Below are 27,500 nucleotides of genomic sequence, written 5' to 3'. Positions count from 1 at the left end.
TTTATAAAGCCAAAAGAATACAAATTATAAACAAATTAGTAATGCATGTTTATGGTTAGTACAGTTACCTGATATTTCAATATTCCAGGGTTAGGCTCAGCTCTTAAGGAAATTTACGGAGAAAAGTTGTTGGTAGCTGATGTCTCTGCCATGTAGTGTCTGTGCGTATGTGTCTGTGTGTGTGTGCGTGTGTGTAAAGGGGCATGCCCAGATGCTTATCCAGCCAGCTGCGTGCAATTCAGATCTGTTACTTATTCGCGGGCTATACTTGTTAATGAAAATAGCTTCTTTTATTCTTAGATTTCCAATGTTTCCTGGAAACTTGAATGTTTTTGACCTTCCCTGAAGAGGCTCGAAACTAAAAACAGGCCAAGACAAAACAACACGTTATGCGCATTGCATAATCGTCCGATCGAAGGTGAAACTATGTCTGCGGTCCTACGTGGTGTATAAAATCCAATGATTTCTGTATTGGATGTACAGTCACACACAGGTTAAAGAACACCACTATGCTAATGCTTCTGTTATCGAAAAACAACCCCGCAAATGCCATACCAAAGAAATATTGAAATATCCATCGACCTGCATTATCGTTTTTTTTTATTTGCATTATTTTGGCATTATAAAAAATATTCAAGACATAACCACATACATGTTATACAGGGTGATTCAGATGCAAATTTAATCGATATAATCGATAATACAAACACAAAAATTGTTACATTTGTTTTTATGTAGTTTTAATATTACCTTTGGTCTTGTGTTGTAAATATCTTTTAATACATACATACATACATACATATATACATACATACTTACATACAGGCGTAGGAGTGGCTGTGTGGTAAGTAGCTTGCTTACCAACCACATGGTCCCGGGTTCAGTCCCACTGCGTGGCATCTTGGTCAGGTGTCTCCTACTATAGCCTCGGGCCGACCAAAGCCTTGCGAGTGGATTTGGTAGACGGAAACTGAAAGAAGCCCGTCGTATATATGTGTATATATGTATATATCTGTATGTATGTTCTTGTGTGTTTGTGTTTGTCCCCCCAACATCGCTTAACAACCGATGCTGGTGTGTTTATGTCCCCGTAATCTAGCGGTTCGGCAAAAGAGACCGATAGAATAAGTACTAGGCTTCCAAAGAATAAGTCCTGGGGTCGATTTGCTCGACTAAAAAGGTGGTGCTCCAGCATGGCCACAGTCAAAATACTGAAACAAGTAAAAGAGTAATACATGCATACATACATACAGACATGTGTGTGTGTATATATAAATGTATGCATGGATGTACGTATGTGTGTATGTATGTACGTATGTATGTATCTGTCTGTCTGTCTGTCTGCCTACCAATCTGTCTGTCTGTCTGTCTGCCTGCCTACCAATCTGTCTGTCTGTCTGCCTTTTAGAAAGAGTTATGAAAAGATGGGAGAGTATTCATTGTCCAAAAAGTGGCAAAATATTATGTTAATGCTGTTTAATTGACCGACGTTGTCAGGGGAAGTAAATAAGTTCACTTGTAATCTCTCAGCTGTGGAAGTCAGCAGTCGGTTGGGATTGGGGTCGCAGTTGCTTTTTGAATGCGGTGGGAAGGTAAGTGTAGGGTATGGTAAGGGGTTGGTCAAGAGAAGGGAAGTATAGACAGAGAGGTAGGAGAGACACATTAGGAAACTCAAAAGATCTCAACTGATATCGACTGCTGACCAGTACATGTTAATGGCAAAGGGACTTTTGAATCACACACACACACACACACACACACACACACACACACACACACACACACACACACACACACACACACACGCAAATATGTATATATTTATGTATGTATGTGTGTGTATGTGTGGTCGCACTCTAATGACTGAAACAGGTAAAAGATAAATGATGCACATACATAAATACATACACCCACACAAACAAGCACGCATACATACATACATACATACATACATACATACATACATACATACATACATACATATATACAAAGATATCCGGATCTTTTCAATCTCAGTCACAGATTATTTAATTAATTTTTTTTAACTAAACAGTTTGAATCTCGGATACTGGTTGAATGTGTTACGTAGAACATGGTTTTCTCTTAAAATTTTTGACAAAATTTTGTATTTTAGAAGTTATTTCGTGTTAAAGTTGTCGTATTTAGGTAATTTTAACCAATCAATGACGTGTATTCAGCTAAAGAAAGTTACTGCCGTATGCGAAAGTAATGGAAGAACAACAACTTCCGGGTCATCATGTCATGAAAGAGAGAGAGGTGGGAGAAAAGTATAAAAGATAAGAAAGGTGGGTGAGGGAATGGGTGAGAAAAGCAAAGTTCTTTTATAGGGAATGCATACGTGTGTGTGTGTGTGCGTGTGTATTTTTTCCCTCTTATCCAATGTGTCCTCTCGTTTATATAATGTTAGCGTGTGACGTTGAGAGAGATTTAGCTGTTATTTCCAGCAGGTCAAGCATCTATACAGATTCTCTCTCACACACACATACATACATGCATGCATACACACATACGTACATAATGCACACATACATACATACATACATACATACATACATACATACTTACATACATACTTACATACATATATACATGCACGTACAAATATACGTTATAATCGTAAATTTCTTAACTCGTTCAGTGATTGCGCCTGATTTTTTGACGTGACAAATAGTAGTGTGTGTGTGTGTGTGTGTGTGTGTGTGTGTGTGTGTGTGTGTGTGTGTGTATGTGTGTGTGTGTGTGTGTGTGTGTGTGAGAGAGAGAGAGAGAGAGATAACGGAGCGAGTGGTGGTGTGTTCACAATCTAAACGGCAGCTTATATAAACTTATCAATCTCCTACCACAGCATATTAATTTATTGAACCCTTTCGTTTTCCTACAGGGTTTTATCAGCTTTACACATGAATGTGTATGTGCGTGTGCGTGTGTGTGTGTGTGTGTGTGTGTGTGTGTGTGTGTGTGTGATGGACGTGTGTGTATGTATATACATATACATATGTCTGTGTATTTACGTACATATATGTATGCAGCGTCCAAAACAGATGACCCGATGACCCGAAAGTTGTTGCTCTTCCATTACTTTCGCAAACTGCAGTAACTTTCTTCAGCTGAATACACGTCATTGATTGGTTAAAATTACCCACAATACGACAATTTTAACATGAAATAACTTCTAAAATACAAAATTTTGTCAAAAACGCTAAGAGTAAACCGTATTCTACATGACACATTCAACCAGCACCCGAAGTTTCAAACTGCTTAGTTAAAAAAAATTAATTAAAAAATCTGTGACTGAGATTGAATAGATCCAAATAGGATCTATCCAAATACCCTGTTGTTGATGTTGAAATTCCAATGAAGTAGCCTTGGATTTAGGTTAGAAACCGGCTCTTTCAAGAAATCTTGAAATTAAACTGACTAATCACACATAAACACACAGACAGACACACATGTATATCTTCCATTGTTGTTGACACTCCGTCGCTTACGACGTTGAGGGTTCCAGTTGATCCGATCAACGGAACAGCCTGCTCGTGAAATTAACGTGCAAGTGGCTGAGCACTCCACAGACTCGTGTACCCTTAACGTAGTTCTCGGGGGTATTCAGCGTGAAACAGTGTGACAAGGCTGACACTTTGAATTACAGGCACAACAGAAACAGGAAGTAAGAGTGAGAGAAAGTTGTGGTGAAAGAGTACAGCAGAGTTCGCCACCATCCCCTGCCGGAGCCTCGTGGAGCTTTACGTGTTTTCGCTCAATAAACACTCACAACGCCCGGTCTGGGAATCGAAACCGCGATCCTATGACCGCGAGTTCGCTGCCCTAACCGTCATATCTTCTCAATCACTTAATCTACACCAACTGGGTTTTACTAAGCAGAATAAGGAGTTTACACGCACACTTATATGGTCACGTCATCAGAGAATAACACAGAGAGAAACATTATTTCCAAACCACAGTAGCAAACTCACGGTCGAGATTCAACTCTCACATTCATGCAATTACCAAATGTAAGTCTCTAACGTTCAAAGAGATATTTCCAATCAGACGTGAGTGCACTCAACAGAGTTTAAGTGTAGGCGGTTTCAGCAGTAATCTAATATAGAATTAATTAACTAATTATTTCTTATATGGTGTGTAATTTTCTAATTAAAAACAAAACAAAACAAACCCAGCAAATTGAACATCACCAAGAAAGAATATTCTAGTCTACGAATATGTGTGAGCGTTCAGATCCTATTCCTAACTATGTCTTATGAATAGGCTATGCATCAGCGTGTGGTTAAGTTCGCTTCGTAACGATGTAGTTTCAAACTGAGTCACACGGCAAAGAACTTTGTGCAAGTGTATTCTTCTATAGCTCTGCACTGACCAGTGCCTTGTAAAAGTGAAGTTGGTACACGGATGCTGAATGGAAGCCTGTCGTATGTATGCGTGTGCACATCTATCTATCTATCTATCTATCTATCTATCTATCTATCTATCTATCTATCTATCTATCTATCTATCAACAGATACATACATACATACATACATACATACATAACAGACACATATAATGTATGTGCGTGCACACGTCTTCGTATGAAAATGTATGCCTGCCACCGGCTCACAACCAGTACTGGTTGGTGTAGGTCCCTGTAATATATTGGCCAGGAAAAAGAATCCGTCAGAATAAGTATGACACTTAAAATAAGTACTGGAGACATTTACTTGACTAAACACTCGAAGACGGTGTCCCTGCATTGTTTATTGACTGAAACGGGTAAAAGAAGAAAAGAATAGATATTTAAGGATTTACTTACCTAAAACAGAGACGTATTTTGACGTAGATGGCATGTTTGCACTGACTACAGTTAAGAAAACGGCAAGTGATAGCAAGACCGCGATTGAGTAAGAGACCCTCTCTCCGGCATCCAATGGGATGAGAAAGCTTATTACACACAAAATTGAGATGAGAACAAGTGGTACTATAACGTTCAGTATATAGTAAAGAGACTTTCTTTTCATCACAAGGCCGAAGTGAAGCTGCATGTACTCCGCCCCGTATTGTTTCGGTTCAGCGAAAGTTCCGATAATATTCCACTCCCCGTTGTCTTTGTAGGAATCTAACACGATCCCTTTGGAGTGTGTAGTGAAATTAATTTCTTTACGTGTGTACGTCCATTCTCCCAGTTCAAGTGTACAGCGCTGGGTGTCGAATGGGTAATATGTGATATCTATATCACAATGTGTTGAGAAAGTTAGAGAAACATCCCAGTGAACCATCCCAGTATATTCTAACCGGATGAGATCTTCTTTTGCTCTGTCTCCTATCGGCTTCACTTCACCGGCTCTGAAACACGAGAACAAAAATTATATTCATACACATATAATTTCTTTTATTTTCAATTTAATGTTTTTAAAATAATTTTTTGTTTATTACGAAGAAAACATGAAAGCTGAATACTTTGAAGAGGAGGAATCAGCACATGTGAATGTTTCAGGAAGTTATTGATATAATTTCAAATGGGAATTGGAACAAAACTAGATTTTTAAAAATTGAGTTTGCAAAAACTGAATTTGAATAAAATTCAGTTAGGTAAAAAATATAATAAAATAAAATGAAAATAGAAAAAAGAGAAAGATTTCAAAAGAATTCTCCATAGCATTGACTTGGAATCTGTTTATGACCGAATTCATATTACACTGGTTAAAATAAAATTTTCGCAATTCAGCTAGTATTTTGCTATGTGGTATTGCGTGTGACATTTCCTGTTGCTAAAGTGGAACATGATGGTCTGTATTAGCAAAAGTAATTTCATCTGTTAAAGAGAATAATCCTGGACAATAGTAAGTTATGAGGCGAGTGGTTTACTCTTTGGAGTAGGACACTCCTGAGACTGTCTAGCGCAGTGTTTCCCAAAGAAGGCTTTAATGCGGATGAAGCGTTGTTGAAAAATGTTTTGGTGGGAGGAGACAGTAAACCGCAGTTGGAGTATTACATAAAAGTTCAAAGGTGATGAACCGTGTCAAAAAGATGTTCAAGAAAAGAACGGTGTCAAGGAAAGGTGTGACACTACTTGGAAAAAATTGTTTATATATTTTGTAAGTCCATATGATTTCGTTCCGCCATATATTTCATTACCATTAAAAAATAATAGAATACCGTACATTAACTAGACTTGAACCATTACTGATATTAAGTCCTCTTCAAGGAGGACTAAAATACCATTCTTGATTTTATAATTTTTTCGAGTAGGGGTTCAAAACAATGAGAGATATTATCTAAAATGCTTAAATACTTTGATTTTGTTCAAAGATATCCGCGATAAATTATGTTTAGAATTGAGCCTGATATATATGAAGTAGTAAATGCATATAATCCTCATGACAGCGATATTTTATTTTATTAATTTTAAGTGACCTAACTGAAATAAGATCACATTTCATTAAATTTGTTATAATTTAACACAACGCAACCTTTGCAATTTAATTTCTGGGTCTGAAGACTATATCTCTAATTGGATTAAATCCTTCAATATTTCCGTTTACTTTAAGGTGGCAAGCGGATAGATTCGATTGCGCGCCGGATAAAATGCTTAGCGGCATTTCGTCCGTCTTTACGTTCTGAGTTCAAATTCTGCTGAGGCTGACATTACCTTTCATCCTCTCAGGGTCGACAAAATAAGTACCAATTGAATCCTGGAGTGGATGTAATCAACTTACTCCTTGAAATTGCTGGTCTTGTGCCAATATTTGAAACCAATATTTCTGTTTCCATCAAGCACTTTTAGACATGTTGCGGGTTAGTTTGTTGAAACTTAGCTTTTCACAATATTCGGTATCACCAAGGTGAGGAACTGGCAGAAGCGTTAGCGTGCCGAGCAGAATGCTTAGCTACATTTCGTCCGTCTTTACGTTCTGAGTTCAAATACTTCCGAGGTCGATTTCTGTCTTTCATAATTTCAGTGTCGATAAAATAAGTACCAGTTGAATACTGGGGTCGAGGCAATCGGCTTAACCCCTTCCATGAAATTGCTGGCCTTATGTCAACTTTTGAAGCCAATAAACGATATTACTTTTACTTCTCACTTGTTTGCAGTTTTAATACTCCTACAATCGTATCTTCTACATTCACAGTGTTTCTATGCATAGATCGTATCTTTGAAATCCATCCTGAAATGCGATTTCTCCAAACCCTGTTAAAATTCATGACAATTATAAATGTTAGCTATCACTGTCCTCTATGATGATTTAATAGGTGATAAATATTACTTCGTAAAATGAAAATGCATTATATCTGACTCGTGCATTATGTGATACAAGAGGACGCTGATCATTTTACATCAAAAGACAGCATTTGAGTAAAAACGGTTGAGGACCACTTATCTAGAAAGTAATATATTCAAATGACACACGAAAGACCAATTTTCTGTGATTTCTTTTCCTTTGATTAAAAGCATCAATAAAATTCGAAGCCTTTTTATACCCTTCCATAGCATTTTTAGTATAGAAACATACTTAAGTTCTTTGTGTGTGAAAATTTCGTTGGATAAAATGTTGAGTCAATGAAATAATGTTGTGTGATAAAACTTATAATTAATCTTTAATCTGCTATATACCTTCGCATCAACCCAGCTAGTTCAATTAACAAACTTTAATCAATGGAGGCTTTCAGTGAATGTACTACTACTACTACTACTACTACTACTACTACTACTACTACTACTACTACTACTACTACTACTATTACTACTTTTGTGAATTTATATTCCAGTGCTGTCTCCACTGCTTTGCTTAACCAGAATGTAGTGATTTAGATAACTTTTTTCATATTACATGTGTAATTTTAAGTAAAATGTCCTAGTTGTATGCATAAAATATTTTGGTGACTATTTTACTGCATATGTTCGTTTCCGACACCACTGCCGCAGACATCGTTATATGGAGTGCACGCGTGAGGGTGTGTGCGTGTGCGTGTGCACATATATGCATGTGTCGAATTATACACACAAACACATGAATATGTATTTCTAGATTTTTTGCCAATAGAAAAAAAAAATTTTCTGACCTAGATCCAAGTTTCTTTCACATAACCACACAACATGAATAGCAATAGAGTAGTGTATGTTGGTATGTATATGCGTGTGTATTTGGAGTTACTGCATGTGCAAATCTGTACGTTTTGTGTATGTATGCTTGTACATATAGCTGTATATGTACTTATATGCTAAACTTTTGGGAAGTTTTACATATTTTGGCAGTTCCATTCATGGCTTGAATGTGTAATTCCCTAATTAAACTTCTGGTTCTAAAATCCCTAGTTCCTCAAGATTGGTGCTGACACAGTTTGTAACACATCCTAGTGTCCCAATAAATACGGGTATAAATATGAAGTTGTAATCCGGATATGCTTACGTATCTATCTATCTATCTATCTATCTCTCTCTCTCTATATATATATATATGCTTACAAATATGCATACATACATACACACACACACACACACACACACACACACACATATATATATATATATATATATATATATATATATATGCATACATGTGTATGTGTGTGTGTGTGCGTGTGTGTGTGTTGTGTATTGTGAAATTTCTCAGAAAATGGAATGTTGTTTAAATACAAGCAAAGTGATAACAAAGTTGTTGTCTCTAAACAATATTTTAAGAAATAAACGCGTTCAGTTCAGTATTCCCTGTAAATATCTATCAATCAGAAAAGAAAAACAATACAAACAAAAGCACAAGAACAACAAGGCATATATTATCTCCACCGCTGGGACAGTTTTATGATGAATTAAAAAAAATAATGGTATTTAATCATATTTTGTCATAAGATATTAAACTAGAAAAAAAAATAATGATTTCTGACTAAGTCAGAAGGGAACATTAGCTTGCTAGGTGTGGTAGGGCTATGTTGATTAAATCTGCTCTAATGATTGGAGGCTATTTGTTTTATCAGCGTTCAAGGAAAGTCAACTCCGTTGAGAATTGAGTTCAGAATGTAAAGACGATCGAATAAAATAATATATTAATGAAAATTTTCAATACGAGAACAAGGCCACGACATTTGGAGGATGTAGGCTGGTAATTAACTTGACAAAGCGGTGAAGTGGCGGAATCGGTATCAATGTCGAATACAAGGTTTGTTGACTTGGTTCCGGCTCTCTGCACTTGCAGTGCTCAAATGTCACTCTTACTCAGGTTTGTCTTACATTGTGTCGAATTTGATAAATAAAGTATCAATTAGATGAAATTTTTGACTGATGGAAATTCTTGAGCGTCGGACGAGATCTTGCCATATTTATGCCGCAGATCACCGTATTCTGATTTCAGATTTTGTCTGTTATCATCGGCCTGTGGGTCCTAGCAGTGATAGACAATAGTATCAGACGATCCAGCGCATCAACTGGAGCTAAGTGTCGATTGCATGAACATACATAAAAGCAGATGCTGTACTGAAGTGAAATAAAGGATAGGAGAGATGCAAAAACGGCAACATGAAACCCAATTGTTTACTGGAAGTATGATTCTTAGTTTACTGTTTATTTACTGTTTAGTTATCCCCGAAGTAAAAAACAATGCAAACTAAATATGACCGCGGCGGGATTTGAACACCAAATAAAAAAAATGGTTCGAATGTAAAATAAACCTTTCTGCTATAGACATAAGGCCTGGAAATTTGAGGACACTGTCCAGCCGATTACATCTGTCTCAGTGCTTGGTAGGTAGTTAGCTTATCAAATTCCGAAAGGATGAAGGGTAAAGTCGACTGCGGCAGAATTTGAACCCCGAAACAGACGATATGCCCCAAAGCATTTTTTTCTCCGGTGTACTAACGGTTCTATCAGCTTACCGTCTTGGTTTGAATGTAAAATAATAAAAAATACATTTCTAATATGGAAAACGGTATCAGATTTTTGATTGGAGGGAACTGTCAATTAAACCGATTGAGTAAATGATTCACTCATATTTATGTTCCTAAGCTAGACTGAGAGGCAAGTTTCTTCCAGTTGGCAAATATACAAAACATAAAACGGACAATATATATATATATATATATATATATATATATATATATATATATATATATACAACAAGCTTCTTTCAGTCTCCGTGTGCCAAATCCACTCACAAGGTTTAGTCGGCTCGAGGCTACAGTAGAAGACAGTTTGCTAAGGTACCACGCAGGGGACTGAACCCAGAACCATGTGGTTGGTGAGCAAACTTCTTATTTCTTATTTCTTTATTGCCCACAAGGGGCTAAACATAGAGGGGACAAACAAGGACAGACAAAGGAATTAAGTCGATTACATCGACCCCAATGCGTAACTGGTACTTTATTTATCGACCTCGAAAGGATGAAAGGCAAAGTCGACCTTGGCGGAATTTGAACTCAGAACGTAACGGCAGACGAAATACTGCTAAGCATTTCGCCCGGCGTGCTAACGATTCTGCCAGCTTATCACACAGCCACTCCTGCACCTGTACTTACCACACAACCACATACATTTGTGTGTGTGTGTGTGTATGTGTGTGTATATATATATGTATATATATATATATATATATATATATATATATATATATATATATATATATATATATATATAGTTATAATTAAGACAGGTGTATGAACAACAGACAGGTGTATGAACAACAGACAGGTGTATGAACAACAAACAAGTGTATTATTTTGACGCTCAGGAAAGTGAGAAAGTCTTTTACGTTTCGAGCCTATGTTCTTCAGCAGAAAGGAATAACAGAAAATAAACAGAGAGGGAATGAAAAAAACTTGTAGATTTAGTGATCGGAGACCTCCTTCGGTCACAAATGACCGTGGGATTGCACCTAGAAAATTACCCTCCGAGGCACAAGTCCGGGCAAGGTTGTTTACGGAAGACCAGCAGTCACCCATGCATACCAGCCTCCCTTCTTCACGCCCCCGATGTCATCCAAGGGAGAGCAAAGGCCGATGCAGCTTCGCACCAGTGACGTCGCAACTGATTTCTACAGATGAGGGAACTGGAGCAACGTGAAATAAAGTATCTTGCTCAAGAACACAACACGCAGCCCGGTTCGGGATTCGAACTCCCAACCTCACGGTCATAAGTTCGACGCTCTAACCACTGAGCCATGCGATATATATACATATATATATGCATATATACATATATACATATATATATATATATATATATATATATATATATATATATATATATATATGTATACACAATTTAACGTGGATATTTTATTAAAACTCCAAATATAAGTTGCATATAAAGATTACCTTTTAGTATTGATACTGCTTCTGTTACTAATTTTATATACATGTGTGTGTGTGTGTGTGTGTGTGTGTATGTGTGTGTGTGTGTGTGTGTGTGTGTGTGTGTGTGTGTGTGTGTGTGTGTGTGTGTAAAATTACTGTGTCAATTCAATATACCCTCATGGCTTCTAAAAGTTTACGCAAATAAATTAACACATACACTCACACATACAGTAGAAGACTAGGCGTACATAGACAAGTCCACACGCATACACACACACGCACACACAAAGTTACATACAGGCAAATGTACTGACACACGTTCAGACACAGGGAGAATATTCGAATGCAAATTATCAGCTTTATTGATATTCTTTTCGTCTCCGATAAATTCAATAAAAATAAAACCTTCGCGATTTCCCTACTTAATTTGACTTTTTCATGACCTTTCCTCTAATTTTAATTAATTTCTTTTATTACCTACTTACATTCACTTCACGAGCATTTAAACATTTACTATTACGAGAATTTTACTCTTCGGTATTAAAGCAGACTTCTCCGCTTACTTAGAAAATATTCCTCGTATCTCTTACACAATACTTACACAATTTTTTCTTATGAAGCTGTCCAATTTGTATGTAAATAAACACTATTCACCGTTTGTTGAATAAGCCATCTGCCGAGTCTAGTCAAAATGAATTTCATATTAATTTTGATACTATAATTTAGTATTGAGTTCAACATTAATGAATATTTATGCAGTTATTTTTAAAGGTCTTCAAAATATACAGCTTAGTATGTACACACATACACATATTTATATATTGTAATAGTTTTTGCAACTATAACGTGGCTGTTCTATACAGAACCGCAGGAAAACATCTTTTCCAGCTGGTTAACGACACATAGCCTGTGTCTGATACATTGTAAGTAAAGGAGCGAACCACTCCCTTCCAGCTTGGCAAGACCAGTAGACCATGGTTTCTGGGTCTTTACCTTTCATCGATACTAGATACCTGCCTGTTAGAGATGGCAGTCAGTCGACCCTACTCACAGTATATAAACATAGAAGCGGCAGACAGCCGCTGTTTTCGTAACGTGCAAAGTAGCTAGTTCTAAAATCTCTAAACGAGATGTAAGTAGTAACAATACTAGACTAATACATTTTGCCACTTTAACGTGGCTGTTCTATACAGAACTATGTCACTACATTTTAACCTCAGGAAAACATTTTTTCTAGCTGGGTAACGAGTCACAACCCGTATTAGATATATTGTGATTAAGGGAACGATATATATGTGTGTATATATATATAATACATACAGACACACATACGTGTACATACATGTGGTGGTGGTTGTGTGTACGTGCGTGCATAGTACAAATAAAGACTTACATGTTATCAATGATAATTTCTGGACTCCAAACTCGCTTTCTGGGCAGAAGTATGAAGGTGACATTATTATGTTGCATAGGATACCATGTTAAAGACGGATCATTCCATTTCTACAAAGAGAAAAAGAAACAAGTTATAAATGAATACAACATACTCATGAAGACATAAATAATTAGTTTGTATCAGTTTATATCAATTACCAATTAATATAGGTTTCAACTCTTGGTACAAAGCCAGCAATTTCGGAAGGGAGAGAGGTACGTCGATTACATGAACCCAAGTTCTCAACTGCTATTTAATTTATCGACCTCGAACGCATGAAAAGCAAAGCCGACCTCGGCAGAATTTGAATTCAGAAAGTAAACACGGACGAAATGTAGCTAAGTATTTTTGCCGTCGTGCTAACGCTTCTGCCAGCTCACCGCCTTGCCTAAAATTAACATTAATTGTAAATTTAGCATGCCAGACAAATTACTTAACGGCATTTCGTCAATCTTTACGTTCTGAGTTGAAATTACATCATGGTCGACTTCGCCTGTTGCCCATTCGGGGTCGATAAAATAAGTACCAGCTGCGTACTGGGAACAATGTAATCGACTTACCCCTACTCCGAAATTGCTAGCTTGTGCCAAAACTTGAAACTAATATTAATTATGGAATGAGACGTCGAGCCGGAAGAATCTCTAGCACGCCTGCCAAAGTGTTTTGCGGCATTTTGCCTGTCTGCATGCTCTGAGTTCGAGTCTGCATTTTATCCTTTCGGGCTTGATGAAATAAGTACCAGTGAAACACTGGGGTCACTGTAATTGACTAGCCCCTTCTCCCAAACTTCAGATCTTGGGACTATAATAGAAAGGAATATTATAGAAATAAGGAGGCAAGGTGGCAGAATCATTAGCCCGTCGGGCAAAATGCTTAGCAGCATTTCTTTCGGCATTCAGATTCCTGACGTTGGATTGGTCCAAATCGAGGTAAGAAATCTCACCTGTTTAAGATTTTGCCTGATGATGGTGGGTTCTATGTTATGATGTAATCTACTATGAATAAATAAATAAAATTCCACTGAAACAACAGTCGTGAATTTTAAATGTCATTTGTTTTTATTTTAAATATATATATATATATATATATATATATATATATATATATATATATATATGTATGTATGTATGTATATGTGTTTGTGTGAGTGTGTATACATACATATTAATTGGCCTATATTTAGTGTTTATAGGTACATACACACATTTATATTTATATATACATGCGTACGTATTAAGTATCCTATAGTTAGTGTCTTAAGACATACACATTCACAGATATAAACATACATACGTATTAAGTATCCTATATTAGGTGTGTACTAATGCATACACACACACACACACAGACACATATATATATGTATATACACACACACACACACATAAATACACACTTACGCACACACACATATATCCATTACATATATAAATTACTAATGCTTGTCTGCCTGCATCATACGATTATGTTCATGTATTACGTTCTCAGCAACCCCAACTGTTCAACGACATGGAGGACAATCGAAAAATTGAACACAATGAACGAAAGTCGGGGTTTATACTTTGAGCAACCTTTAACTACGGAAACATAGTGAAGACATAATTGGAATCCTAAAACCGATCATTCGCTTTTCTGTGTTACCTTTTCAACAACCTTATCTACATAATGAAGTCAGAAACAGTAAAAATCTTTAAGATATTAAAACAAGTGCGAAAGATACGCGTTAATCTTCAGCTTATGTTCCATTGTTACTTATGGAACGAAATGAAAGGCAAAATCGTGATTTTTAATATGATGAAACAATATTTTGTAGAATTATAAATTTTTGCTTCAAAATAGATATCAGAACACTTAAAAAAGTCATGCGTCTCGCTTGTAAAATATTCATTTGTCAGCAGATTGAAGTGAAAAACAATATAACGATTTTTGAACGCAGTGATGCAATTTCAGTTATGGAATAACTTTTTAATATTTTTAAAATTCGCTATTATATTTTAATTTCCTGCAACATGAATCTAGTTTAGCTTTTAAAATTCTAACAGGTGCAAGTTTCCGCGAAATTTCATCAATAAAGTTTTGTTTTCTACATTTGTTCTTAAGCTTAAATAACTCAAATATGTTGAAAGTAAATGTGACGCAGTTGTTTTTGCTTCTCACTGGCTCACTTACTCACTCACCCACTCACTCATTCTCTCTATTGTGTACATACATTCATACATACATACATACATACATACATACAAATATACATATATATACACACACACATATATATATATATATACGTATACACACATATATATACACATATATCAGTATGTATGTGTGTATGTGCATGTATGTGTGCGTGTATGTGTGTGTATGTATGTGTGTGTGTGTTTGTGTGCGACAGCTCATCAAAATATACTTAAATTTATTAAAATATTACCTTACTGACAAATACTTCACAGTTTGAAGTTTCACCTTGCGGAACAGTTTCCGAAACATTCATTAGACGAACAAACAGTGGTGTCATGTCACTGTTTATGAAAATTATTTGAAATGGTGATAGCAACTTCTAGAGAAGCGTCAGATTGGAATCTTTAACAAATATCGAAGCATGTATTCCCCTTAAAGATCTTAATGTGATCTTCGTCTCTAACTCTAAATGCAGATTAATGAAGCATGTAATACTGAGATTCTATTAATCGATAATAATTTAAATAGCATTACCTCCAACAGTGGAAAAAATAAAGTACCGCCAGTAGTTGGCTTAAAATTATCAAAAATATAATTTAAATTTATCCAAAGCGATATCCTTAAACATTGTCGCAGTATCTCAAAATCTTTACTCACCAGCACCGAAGATTTGCTTATGAAATATATCGCTGTCCACGACTAGGCAAACGAATTGCTTTTTGATACAAGTTCTGTCTGGTTAAAACAGACATTATGTACTAGTTTGATGTTAGTACAGGGTTGTTCGACTGTACAGAAATATGTGACCATGTCGGTCCGTATATCTCAAACTTAAAAGTAAATTTATTAAGCCACACACTCTTATACAGAGATGTCATCTTTGCCATGTCGCAGCATGCTGATGACCATAAATTAGATAAATCTGGAATAATTTTGGCCTGAAAATAAATAACAATCACAACTAAATTATGTATTGCGAATTTTTCGTATGTGTCCTCAAAGTAACCATTGATAAATATAAACCATATAATGAACCTAACAAAACGTTTACGCACATTAATACAGAGTTCTTCTGCCTGTCCATTGGTTTGCTAAAACTTAAACTATAATACCAGTAGCACATTCTTTAGAACAGACTGTTCTGATATTATAAATTAGGTTCAATGAAGAATTCTTAAAGAAATCTGTAGGTCAAGTATATCAAAGAATTAAAAGTTTACAGATGTTTGAAGACAAATGTAAATATATTCTGAACATGCTGAATAAGAAACCAAAAACAGCATAGCATAGTCTTGTTGTCAGTTCCTTTCTCCTTAATAGTTAATTCTAAAATAACAAAACCTTTCCTAAACTTAGTAAATTTGTTTTTTTTGTTGTTAATCTCAATTCGAGAAAATTATTTACCAGAAATAACTAAAAACGGAGTTTCGGTTATATCATCAATATTACACCTTAATCAATGGAATTCAACAAGAACAGTAGAGGAAAACTGCACTGAAGAAATATAAATGAATTTCATCTTAATCAGTAGTGCAGTATTCACCTCTACTTAATCAAGTCTAAACGTCGGGTATTAACTTACAACTGAATGTTGGAAAGCAAATTCGATAATGTTCAACCATATTATTCCTTCGGGTACGTATGAAAGAGGAATGTAACCAAGTAATAAAGTTGTGTTTGGACATTGCAAGAACGCGTTATTACACTCAGAATATCCTTCAAAAGTGTAAACCTTACAGAAATGACAGAAATACCTGTAAATTGCAGATGAGAAAGTGGGCATACCTATTAAACCTAAAAAAATCTGCCGAATATTTAAAGTCAGATCGGAGCTCTTAAAAATGATGTAACTTAGGATAATCTCTACTGGTAATTAGAAAGATGTGTCATCGCCACGCTGTATGGATTAGTACATCTCTACTCATCAAGAACACTTACGCACTTATATAATTGTATCTTTCTTTAAAACCTCTCTTATAGGCATCAATCTTGAATAATCCTTCTGTCTATATCTCCGAAAGGAAATGTCTTTTACTTCAAAATCTTTGCCATTTCTGTTTTCAATTTTGCTTCCAATTTATGTCTTGGAAATTCAACTCATCTCTCTTGAGACCTTCTTTTTAAACTTCCTTTGAAACAACACACTTCTTTGTAAAAAAAAAAAAACGCACATGTTTTCATCAGCATTTCATATCTGTAGCTCAAGAGAAATGATTTTCTCAGAATATTTTAAACTTACAAATAATGAATTGTGCATCTTACCATAACCTGATTGTGACATCGTAACCACTATGTACTATCACCATTTTAGGTAATTTTCCTGAACAATTCCCTTTGGAGGTTTTATGTTTTGATTAAGATTGTAGAATATGAAACTCCGAATTATGATGTGTTATCACTAAGGCATTATCCTTTCATAAATGTTTTATTGGGTAATCTGATTACACTTGTTACATAGCACAGTGATGAAAGAAACAAGTAAGAAAAGGTGAAATGCAGTGGTATGCATCCGTTAAGACAAGGAGACATCATAGAAAATAAACGAGATTAATACTTCAAAAATAGCCTTACATTCATATTAGTAGGTTGTTGAGGATAAAGATAGATAAATCAGAAGGATTCCATATAGCGTTCAGCCTACTTTTGCTGCTCATGTCTTTCTTATTGAACAGACTCGCGATCAAACGCTTTGAAACAGTATTCATCCGATTTAATTTAAAGTATTGACAGTCAAATAGTACGCTATACTACATACACATAAGTGTCCTATTTTAAAACAGCGCGGTATGACTTCAGAGAGATTTTATTGATATTTCTAACAGGTCGAGTTACCGCATAACACTATCACTTTAGTTCATGGCCTAGATGTGATGAATGTTTGTAGTCGAAATGCTTAATAAATTTTTATTAGAAAGATTCTATTAAATATAAATTTCATGAAAAAATTAAAATCATACAACGGAAACCTGAGAAATCTATATTTTTCTAATCAATCAGGAGATTTGATCATTTCTTTTTCATAAAGCAAATTCGTTGTCAGAAACTAAAATGATTATATAATTTCCGAGAGTATGTAGTTAAATCAAGCCTAGTGTTAAATATGACCCAACTAGATCGAAAACCCTACAGCATTTTAGAATAAAGCTTATGTAGAATCATTTGATTCATAATTCAGAACCGACCGGGTCGTCATCACGATTTGTCAGAATTTGGTTACCTCTTATCAAAAGATCAGATGACCTGTAAAAATAGCGAAGTTGATAATTTAGATCCGTATCCTACTTGCAGAAAACGCCTTCTTGGGTGTAATTTCACGACCAGATTAGGTATATGTTGATATAATTCAGTATATACATATTTATTTATAACACACACTGTATTCTAATAATTATTTGATTAACTACGTAAGTCTAAATGCAACGTTAAATAAATTTGCAAAATACAGATGACTTCTGTTGCACCTACAAATTTTATTTATCGTATGTCGAGGCAATGGGAAGATTTCTATGCAGTCGCTTGACTAGCTAGACATAGCAGCAGCATCTCACTCAAATACCCAAACAATTTAAACAAAGAAAGTCACATTAGAAAATGTAGCCACAAATTAAAAAAAAAATGATGGTTAGTAACGATTGACATTCCTTTACTTAGAGCACAAGTTTCACTTGAATAGAGCCGACCTGAGACTAAACAACAGCTACAGCATAATATTTTCCGAAGAGGTCTCCTCCATACGTACACGAGTTCCTTGAAATCAAAAGTCACTCACTCCCTTTCAATGTTGTTTCTTGCGCATTGCAATGCATCAATGAAGTATAAGCCCATCAGTTCACAGCTGTATATTGCAACATACATCTTCCAATCTTCAATGTTTTCCATCTAGCATCTGTCTACACTAAAAGGGAGGGAATGCTTTTCTCATATGTATAATGACGGTTAGACCATCTGCTGCCACGGTAAGAAATTATAAAGGCAAAATACAGTGATTTATTGAAATCTACGGAGAAGTAGATGCAGATAATATTAAATTGGCTGAGTTTATATTGATCCTCATTAGTCTAGTCCAGTAGTTGTGTTTAACTATACGTTAAGCAGGTGTGTAAAATACTTTACATTTTCATTAATACTTTCTAGGGACTTTCGGTTAATGAAACCTAGTTTGCTTTTTTACGGAATTAATGGAATTTAGGCTGTTATATATATATATATATTTTATTCACAGTTATTGTTTCTGGTCATATTGAGTAAGCCGTTTTCAAATGCAGCACTTTTACATTCTGCAGTATTTATGGGCCTTCGATATCGTATTGCATTCATCCTTCTTGGTATTTCTGTCTTCGTAGTAAATGCTGCAGAGTTATATAGGAATTATACTCGTCTTGTTTATTTCTTTGGTGCATAGCCATTTCATTTGACTGACACAATGCTTAAAAAGCTAAAAAGGTTAACTGATGGAAAAACGTAGAGATAATGTAGTTGACATGAAAGATAGCAAGAATTCATAATACACATATCAATATTCTTCATATCCATTTTTTTTTTTTTTTTTGTATTTTTGTTTGAAACAGGATATCATTTTAAGACTAGAAGATTATTTGTTGCGAATATGGACTTATTTCTTTGCTCTCTATCAGTTTGTGTGAGCAGAAAACATTAAAATGATATCAAATCGGAATATACATTCCTATCTATTTTTGAACGTAACAAACAACACGCACAGCTGAGTAAGAAATATTAGATTGAATAATGATCTTATAGAAACAGAAAAGAGGAAATTGCACACACACACACACACACACACTCACACACACACAAACACACACACACACACACACACACACACACACACACACACACACACACACACACACACACACACACACACACACACACACACACACACAGTCATGAGAAATTGGAATCTTTTGCTCGATACATGTTTCTCGAAGTAAGTTGTTTTGTTATTTATACAAAGAAAAAAATCGCTGATAATGGATTTCAAAAGTTCAGTAATACACCAAACAATGAATGTATTAATTAAGGTGTATTTGCTTTCACTACAACAAATGAAAATGAAGTACATGAAGGTCAATATCGTGATATTTCAGTTGCCAGGTCCATATATACTCATTCGGTCTTTCGTTCGAAACGATAATTTTCCAAGTCAAAATATACCCTTATCTGGAATTAATTCACTGTATGATATTTTTCGTAATTTGATTCGACTTGCTATTTCAAACTCTTGACAACCGCATGATAATGTCAAGTTATTTCTAGCTATGCTTCTTACTGCTGTAGATATGTGCATGTCTAATACAGTTTAACTAGAAGTTTGTAATTACCAACAAATTTGAATGAAACCAAACAATGTTGGGAATTGTGAATCATCTCTCGTCGCCCCTAGCGTGATTTGAAGTGAACACACAGAGACATAACTAAATGTTGCAAGGCATTTTGTTTGGCACTATATCAAGACCGTCATCTACCGTCCAACATGATTATATAGTTATTACAGAAAACAAAATGTAAGATGGTGTGTAAAAATAATATCTTTGTCCAGTTACGCTAACAGGGCCTAATTTTCCATTGTTTACCCGGGGAAGTAGACAGAATAAATTACCCGGCATGAACTAGTTCTGTTAAATCAAATATTCTCTTCACTAAAAAAAAAAAAAGACGTGTGGCCTTGTCCAAAGTTAGAAGTTATTACTTTATCACTCATGGCTTAAGGAATACAAGTTTGTTTAGTTTCGTGCGATTGTTTTGGGAAATAAAGCGCATCGTGCCTTGTTTTTATTTTGTTGGGGAGTGATTGTGCTCCGTACACGTTGTATCAAACGTTCTACGGATTTTCGCATAGAGGTGGTTTTATAGAGAGTATGAGCTATGTGTGTTGCGTTGTATTATTACATGGTAGATGGCAGCGAACTGACAGACTTGTCACCATGCCGGAGAAATTGCCTGGCGACATTTCATCTGAGTTTACGATCTGGGTTCGAATTTCGCAGTGGTCGAGTTTACCTTTCATCTTTTCAAGATCTTTTCAAGATCGATAAAATAAGTACCAGTCTGGTGGTTACCAAACTGAAATAAGTACTGTAGTTGATATAATCGGCTAAAACACTTGAAGCTAGTAATCCTGCATTGTCATAATGTAATCACTGGAATCAGTAAAATAATATAAAATATTGAGATAGTTATATTCATGACGATGTTTTTATTAAATCTATGTGAAGCAAAAAAGAAATCAGCTGGTAGAAATGGTAGAATATTGATTGAATTGGATGGCTGTTATTATAAACTTGGACTGTGTGGTGTAAAAGGGGTTGCTATTGAAAATATTAATATAGAAATAATACCATCGATAGCGTAACATCTATTGCTGTTGGAACTCACGCTTATAAATGGACACTTACAAAGACATACATTCACAAAAATACACACGCACACATATACGTTAGCGCAAATACGCAGTTGCACTTCTTGAATATGGAGTGTTTGTGTTACACTATTCAGGCTCACCCTTGAAACTGCTTACACTATTCAGGCTTACCCTTGAAACTGTTTGTATTCTTGTATACAAACTGATTCAGTTACCTGTCTTAGTGTCGTATCAAGGAAATATGAAGGTTTCATATCCATACAGAGTCTGTTCACCCAACCCCTCTGTTAGTTTAGTGCCTTTTAGTAAACTAGCATTCATTAGTAAATTAACATTCATATGACAGAAACTATAAGGAGGATCAAGAGCGTAGCGCTAATATTAAAGAAAGGTAAAAAAAAACAAAAACACAGTACTTCCCCTTTCGATTGCAATTTTTTGATTATTTAATCATTATTTATTCATTTGATGATTTAATGAGGTTGTATAAAGGAGGAAAGAACATGCTGGAAATTACTTAGAAAAAAAGTGCTGATGGAATATGTCTTCTTTATGAGTTATAGAGACAATGTTTTCAGTAGGTTTCCTAGATACTACATCCTAATACGGCACAATCGACGTACAAATATCAGTATCTATTTATATAGCGCTTTCTTTCACTTATTCGCATTCACACCTTTGTAATACTAACGACCTCATATCTGTCTGTCTGCCCCTCTCTCTATTTATCATCTATCTATCTATCTATCTATCTATCTATCTATCTATCTATCTATCTATCTGTCTGTCTGTCTGTCTATAATACATACACAGATGCACACATACGCACGCACACTAGCACGTACGTGGGTACAGGCACACGTGTAAGTACACGCACACATTATTTTTCACGTGTATATGTATGTGACTTTGTGTGTAGATATCTGTTTTGTCTATGTTTAACATTACGATCTCCTCAAATAATTACATTAAAATATTAGCTACGCTAGATATCTTTTTAACATATATTGAACTAAAAACTGTTGAGTTTTGACAGTTATACCGTGTAGGAATTATGTGTTGAAATGTAATAATCTTATTCATGATACCCTCACTGACACTTTCACTTACTTTTCACTCACTCACTCACTCACTCACTCACTCACTCACTCACTCGCTCGCTCATTCATTCCTTTAATCATTTATTGAAGAAATACTTTTTCTGATGAAGTAATTTGCTATTAATATTCAAGCCACGATCACAGCATTATAGACGCAGGAAATTAGGAGATCATTCTATACTGAAAGATTAATTTAAACAAAAACGAAACAAAAATCAACAAAAATAATAATATGACAACTTAGTAAATGAAATTAATAATAATAATAATAATAATAATAATAATAATAATAATAATAATAATAATAATAATAAACTTATATATATATTTATATTTTTTATTACAATTAAAAGTACGGATTTTTATCTTCACAACCTAATTATTTTTGATCTGAAGAGAATATTGAAATAAATGTATGAAAAACAGAAAAGAAAAGTTTGGCAAACACCAAGTGGATAATAATTACCGGTATCATTATATAGTTAAAACGGCTGAGTCTCTGAGAACAATCACATAAAGATAAGCCCTCTTCGCTACCATTTACACTATTCATACCTCATATATTAACCATTAACCAATTTATTGGTTGTTGAGCACCAAAGGACTTTTTGATTTATTCTTTTCTTGGTTTTCGTTACTCACAATTGATGGGTTGGATTAATGTTAAAACCAATTTTGATTTATTTTGTGTACATGTTTGAAGCAAAAATATTGGAAGTCATTTCCAGATAAATATAAATAAATGAATAAATAAATAAATAAATAAATAAATAAATAAAAGAAGAAATGTTTTTAAAGAAAAACAAATTGTTATTATTTTTTTATTTTCTTCTCTCTGATAATTGAATCACCTGTCAGTTATATATGCTCCATTGATTTTTCTGGAAGTTAGCAAAAACTTTGGTAAACGCAAAATTTCTTCTAATTGAAAACAAACAAGACGAAAAAAATAAAAACGATTGGAAAAATATTTCTCAATCAAAGAGCAGAAAAAAAAAATAAAGAAAAGAAATCCCCCAATAACATCAAATAACAAATTAAGAAAATTTGAAATTTATAGATTCTTAGTTTTAAAAAAATATTTTTCCAATTTAATTAAGGTATTAAACAGTTTCTGTATAGAAATTTTCTAATACAAATTAGATATCTACAAATCACGGTTTATGATACATGCATACATACATACATACATACATACATACATACACACAAACATGCATACATACATGCATGCATGCATATATACATGCATACATACATGCAAACATACAAACAAACATGCACACACACACACACACACACACACACACACACACACACACACACACACACACACACACACAGAGAAGTATGTGTGTGTATGTGAGTATATCGTCTTAGCGCTACCACTTCATAGGAGCATGCTTAGGTTAATTAGTATAAAGAGTGCAACGTGCTAAATCTGAATGTCAGTGTTTTATCAAAAACCACGGGTTCAACAAAATACATTTCACAAACTCGGAGACACGTATCGTACATGTATATGATAAAAGTCTAGGCTGTATAAAATACGTGAGCGTATCAGATGTTACGTATACACATTTAGATTTGCTTAAGTAGTGAACCATTGGTTATTAACATAGAAATCTATTTGATCACAAATATAGAAAACAACCATTTCTTCACAAATTCATGCAGTAAAAGTAATACCGTAGAATATGTTGCCATACGTTTTATAATCACATATGAACTTGTTAAAGTGCATAAATTATATAGTCACGTTGATGTTAACTGCCCATTTATGAGGCTGTATGAGTGTATAATGTTACTCAATTGTTTTGCTTTTTTTTAATAATTTCTTGCCTGAAATTTTATTTGGGTTGTGAATTACAAGATATTTGTGCCATAGTAATTACAACTGTTTCGTTTAAGAGGTAGGGAGTCATCATTAATATATCTAGACAATTATCTCATTAGTAGGTTCATATTCTACAAGGGAAATGCTATAGCTTAAAACGGGATTACTTTGGAGAAGCTAATCCTCATCGGTTTCGTGTAGTTGCGGATTTTACTTTATTGATCTTTAGTCTTAAGAACGTATCAGAGATAAGGTCAAGCGTTGACCGATCAAGTGTTGGATGTTCCGTTATGAGTTAACAGTACAACCCAACGCAGTTTTCTTTCGAATAGCCTGTATGGATACATTTTAACTACAACACTCAAAACTCTTTCTTCTCTTTCTCGATAAAGAGCATGGAAACCGAAACGTAGGTCATATTTCTTTCTTAACACTATGTATATTTATTTAAACTGCGATATTTCTACTAGACTCGCAGAGTAGGAACATCCCAGATTAATAAAAAAATAAAAAAAAAATAATGCGATTTAGCTTAGAAAGTAGTAGGAACCACAAATACGTTTCCTCTAAACATGGTACAGAAGTACAATGTTGATTTTACGACACAATCAAAACCTCTCTCAGTATAATATATTATTTTCAAATGTACCGGACATGTCTCTTCTCTGTGAAAACTGATTTTATGTTCATTTCAAAATAAAACAATATATCTCTTGAAATATAAAAATCAAGAAAACGGAAACTAATAAATGTTTAACTATTTTAAAGCCGTTATATTCTCAAAAATAACATACTGCTATATTTTTAGAGTGAGATATATTTATATAAAATACTTACTGTTTTCACTCGCCCTGTCATAGATAGAGTTTCTTTTCGAAAATTCTGAAAAATATAACATAATACTTTATATATATATATATATTTATATCAAACATTAATTAAACAATTCATAAACGAAAACTTCCATTAGAAGTAAGTTACTCCAAATTACAAATTGTTTACTCCGGTCAAGAAAAAACGTGACTCGATGGCTTTCTAGATAAAGTGACAATTTGCAACATTGTTATGAGTTATAACTTTACTAAAACCGTTGTATTTTAAAATTATTTGGCGGATTTACCTTATACTTTATCGTTAGTATTTATCATCTCGGAAAACAAAATCGATATCATAATAAAGTTTCAACACACAACGTAGAATGCAGAGGGACAAAACTAATAGTGTTATACACTTGAACCGTATGTACATTATCTATATCAAGTAAATGCACTACGCTTATATGGCTGTCTATTAATCAATTATGTAGTCATTTGATGTTTAGCTCCACGTAAATGCTAATCAGACAGCCAATGATTAAATATGTTCTCGCATTGACCATCCCGTTATTTTAGAGATATATGTTTCAGTACATTATCTTATGAGTCTTGTCATATAAAACAGTATATCGTGAATTGTGGGAGATTTGGCTACTATTTCTATCGTGGTCAGCAATCGCCTATGGTGTGTGTATGTGTGTGTGTGTGTGTGTGTGTGTGTGTGCGTGCGTGTGTATGTGTGTGTATGTGTGTGTGCGTGTGTGCGTGCGTGCGCGTGCGTGTGTATGTGTGTGTGTGTGTGTGTGTGTGTGTGTGTGTGTGGCACTATATAGCTCTGTTTATGATGGACATAATCAAGCGAATAAAAAGCAAAGATCAAATCTAACAGAATTTGATATTTGAGGGGAGGGAGAGATTTTGAAAAGGTCTAGATAGCAAGAATTCTTTAATACGGCCGACTTGTAGACCAAACGTATATTGATCAATAATCCTTGATCAACAATGAGTAGTTTGTTGCAATAAGGTCAGTTTAGTGTACTGAAGTTTATGGTTCAGGAATATATTTTTTTATAAAGTATGCTGCAATGAATGCAGTCGATATGAATGTCAGATTTTCCATACTGCGATGATAAACAAAGATGTAATGAGGATTATGATGAGAAAAATATAAAAAATATGCAAAAAAAGTCCATCAAAATACGTGTTTTGTACATCATTCAAATGCTAAAAGGATTTCTGAATTGCAATGATACCAAAAAACCACACACAGACACACACAAACGCGTGCGCACATACAGACACATACACAGACACACACACAGAGACATACAGACACACACACAATGTTTTATTCAACTTCAATAAAAGGCAATATTTAATACTAACTTTGCTGTTTGAGAATTGTTTTCTGCAGATTCTGAACTTATGTGCCCCCATATACTTACATACATACATGCATGCATACATACATACACTTGTACGCATATATATATATTTATATATATATATATATATATATATATATATATATATATATATATATATATATATATATATATATATATATATACATAGATACATATATATTTATGTGTGTGTGTATACTTGCATACACACACATGTATATGTACATGCATAAACACTAAAAAGTAATATCCAGGCACGCATATATGCAGTTATATATAAACCAAAACATAAGAAAAAATAACAGTCTAGTTATATGTAGCTATTCTTGAAGTATGTCCCCATTTGTATCTGAATTGCCATCATGAAAGTAGTAAAATTTATGATAATAGAAAATTCAAACAGTGGAATAAATGTTAAGTGGTGAGGAAGATGAGAAAACTACATTTTAATCAAAACGCTTCCACCATCTCCAAACAAACCTTTTCTAGTTTCCTCCTCGGACTATTTCTCTCTATGTAGGATGATATTAGATTACATAGGACATACATTAACGTCATAGTTCAGAAAACTCCCAATGTAACTTACAGAAGAAAAAAAGGACCACTGGTTCGTACACATATGGGAAATGACCATAATACTGTCTGTAACTAGAAACAAACTTCTAAAGACGGCACACAGACACAGACACACACACACACACACACATTCCGAAATGCATACGAACGAGACTACTCAAATAATGGAGTAACGTTTATTTAATTCTGAAAAGCTGATGATTCATTCCGTCGTCATAATTTGAGTATAACCTTTTTTGTGTGATCATTCAACCTGCATAGATACACGCTGAACTTTAGTACAGAATTGTGAAACTTCGAAGCTGCGATTTTTTTCAAAAATTATATACTCACAGTTTCATCATTTCTATACAGAAATATATTTGTAAAATTTAGAGCCATAGACATATAATTTGTCTGAGTTGAGACTTAGTTAAACCTGATATTCAAAGGTAATAAATGAAGAAATAAATGAATAAAAACAACAGCCCAAAGG

At 34.4% G+C, this 27,500-nt stretch overlaps 1 protein-coding gene across 4 annotated transcripts in view; it reads right to left on the bottom strand.

Annotated features, from left to right (window-relative positions):
* The window catches only part of LOC106869052 (neuronal acetylcholine receptor subunit alpha-3), a 743,068-nt gene that overhangs the window by 1,209 nt on the left and 714,359 nt on the right, over window positions 1-27,500 (bottom strand). For all 4 annotated transcript variants that reach the window (XM_052971012.2, XM_052971013.2, XM_052971014.2 and 1 more), the window contains 3 exons: window positions 25,066-25,110; window positions 12,690-12,799; window positions 4,827-5,356 (listed from right to left, as the gene is read on the bottom strand). In XM_052971012.2, coding sequence (XP_052826972.1) covers window positions 4,827-5,356; window positions 12,690-12,799; window positions 25,066-25,110 — 685 coding nt within the window. The remainder of the gene's footprint in view (window positions 1-4,826; window positions 5,357-12,689; window positions 12,800-25,065; window positions 25,111-27,500) is intronic.

This window comes from Octopus bimaculoides, chromosome 10 (assembly GCF_046866305.1).
Source record: "Octopus bimaculoides isolate indiv1 chromosome 10, ASM4686630v1, whole genome shotgun sequence".
NCBI classification, from domain to species: Eukaryota; Metazoa; Mollusca; class Cephalopoda; order Octopoda; family Octopodidae; genus Octopus; species Octopus bimaculoides.
Note: the sequence above shows the minus strand (reverse complement) of the source record. Positions and strands in the feature narration are given on the sequence as shown.